The sequence below is a fragment of the Choloepus didactylus genome, chromosome 17 (genome assembly GCF_015220235.1).
Source record: "Choloepus didactylus isolate mChoDid1 chromosome 17, mChoDid1.pri, whole genome shotgun sequence".
NCBI classification, from domain to species: domain Eukaryota; kingdom Metazoa; phylum Chordata; class Mammalia; order Pilosa; family Megalonychidae; genus Choloepus; species Choloepus didactylus.
In genome coordinates, this window is record NC_051323.1 from 56,635,264 (window position 1) to 56,636,454 (window position 1,191).

General features: G+C 41.5%; 1 protein-coding gene across 1 annotated transcript; it reads right to left on the reverse strand.

Annotated features, from left to right (window-relative positions):
* Nucleotides 1-238: 238 nt before the first annotated feature.
* On the reverse strand, nt 239-952 carry LOC119512481 (transcription factor BTF3-like). Its single transcript, XM_037807180.1, has one exon. The coding sequence runs from the start codon at nt 855-857 to the stop codon at nt 369-371; it is 489 nt and encodes a 162-aa protein (XP_037663108.1). The 5' UTR covers nt 858-952; the 3' UTR covers nt 239-368.
* Nucleotides 953-1,191: the final 239 nt, after the last annotated feature.

Below are 1,191 nucleotides of genomic sequence, written 5' to 3' on the forward strand. Positions count from 1 at the left end.
CATACTATCCTTTCTTCTCCAAGTTAGAAAGACTCTACTTTGATCATTTCTGTTCAATTAATTCCATTTTTCTTCTTAATTACTTGCTATCTTTTTTTTTTTTTTTTTTTACTAGGCAAAGAACTTTATTAATCTTTGTTTTTAAACTTTATTCCTAGGCTTTTTTCAGCTTCATTAGCTGCAAAGAATGAAACTGTATAAGCAAAAAACTGAAAAGAGCTGCAGTGTCCAAGGGGCGTGAGCTTAAAAATATTAGAGATCTAGATTTTATTAGATCCATAAACAAAACAACTTTAAAAAGCAGTCATAATATAAAATAGCAGCTCCAAGTAACTTCAAGTTCTATCTTCTTCAGAAGGTGACTCAATTCAGTTTGCCTCATTCTTGGAAGCCTCATCAAAATTCTCCACAAGATCTGGAACTTCATCATCATCATCCTCTCCAGTAGCAAGTGGTGCTTTTCCATCGACAGATTGTTTGGGCAGAGCTTCAGCCAGTCTCCTTAAACTAGTCAGACTGTCTGCGCCAAGCTGGTTTAAGATGCTGGGTAGCATTTCTGTCAGCTGCTTGGTCTCAGCATGGCCTGTAATGGTGAAAGTGTTCGCTGCCAGAGATGCCTGAACTTTAGGGTTGTTAAAGTGGATCACTGTTCCTTGGTTTGTAAACATATTAACCTCTTCAATACCAGAGATATTGTTTACCCCTAATTTCTTTAAGGAGAACTGAAGTTTTTTATCATCTGCAGTAGCTGTTCTATGAACGACCTTCTTCTTTCTGTGAGCAGTTCCTTTCCCACCAATGCGGACTTGTGCCTGCAGTTTGGCGAGTTTCTCTTGATTCATGATAGTTTCTTTCATCTTGTTGGAGCGGAAATGGGGCCGCGCGGGGGACTAGGGTTGGCGCTCAGGGGGTCTCAGGCAGACCAGCTGAGACCAGGCGCACACACGCGGGGATGCAAGATGGCAGCTAGAGGCACTTGCTATCTTTTTTGTGCACTTGCTGCTAGGGAAACATAGGCAGCTTTCTACTTCAGAAAAACACCAAAACTGTGTCAGGTTATTTCTAGCTTCAGATTTCTCTGTCTGTGGCCACGATCTGACAGGTCATCTCATCAGGCTTAGGCATTAAAGAACAACTGCTCCTTAGTGTTGCTCCTTAGAGTCTTTTCTTGTGGCTTGGCTGAGGTCAGTG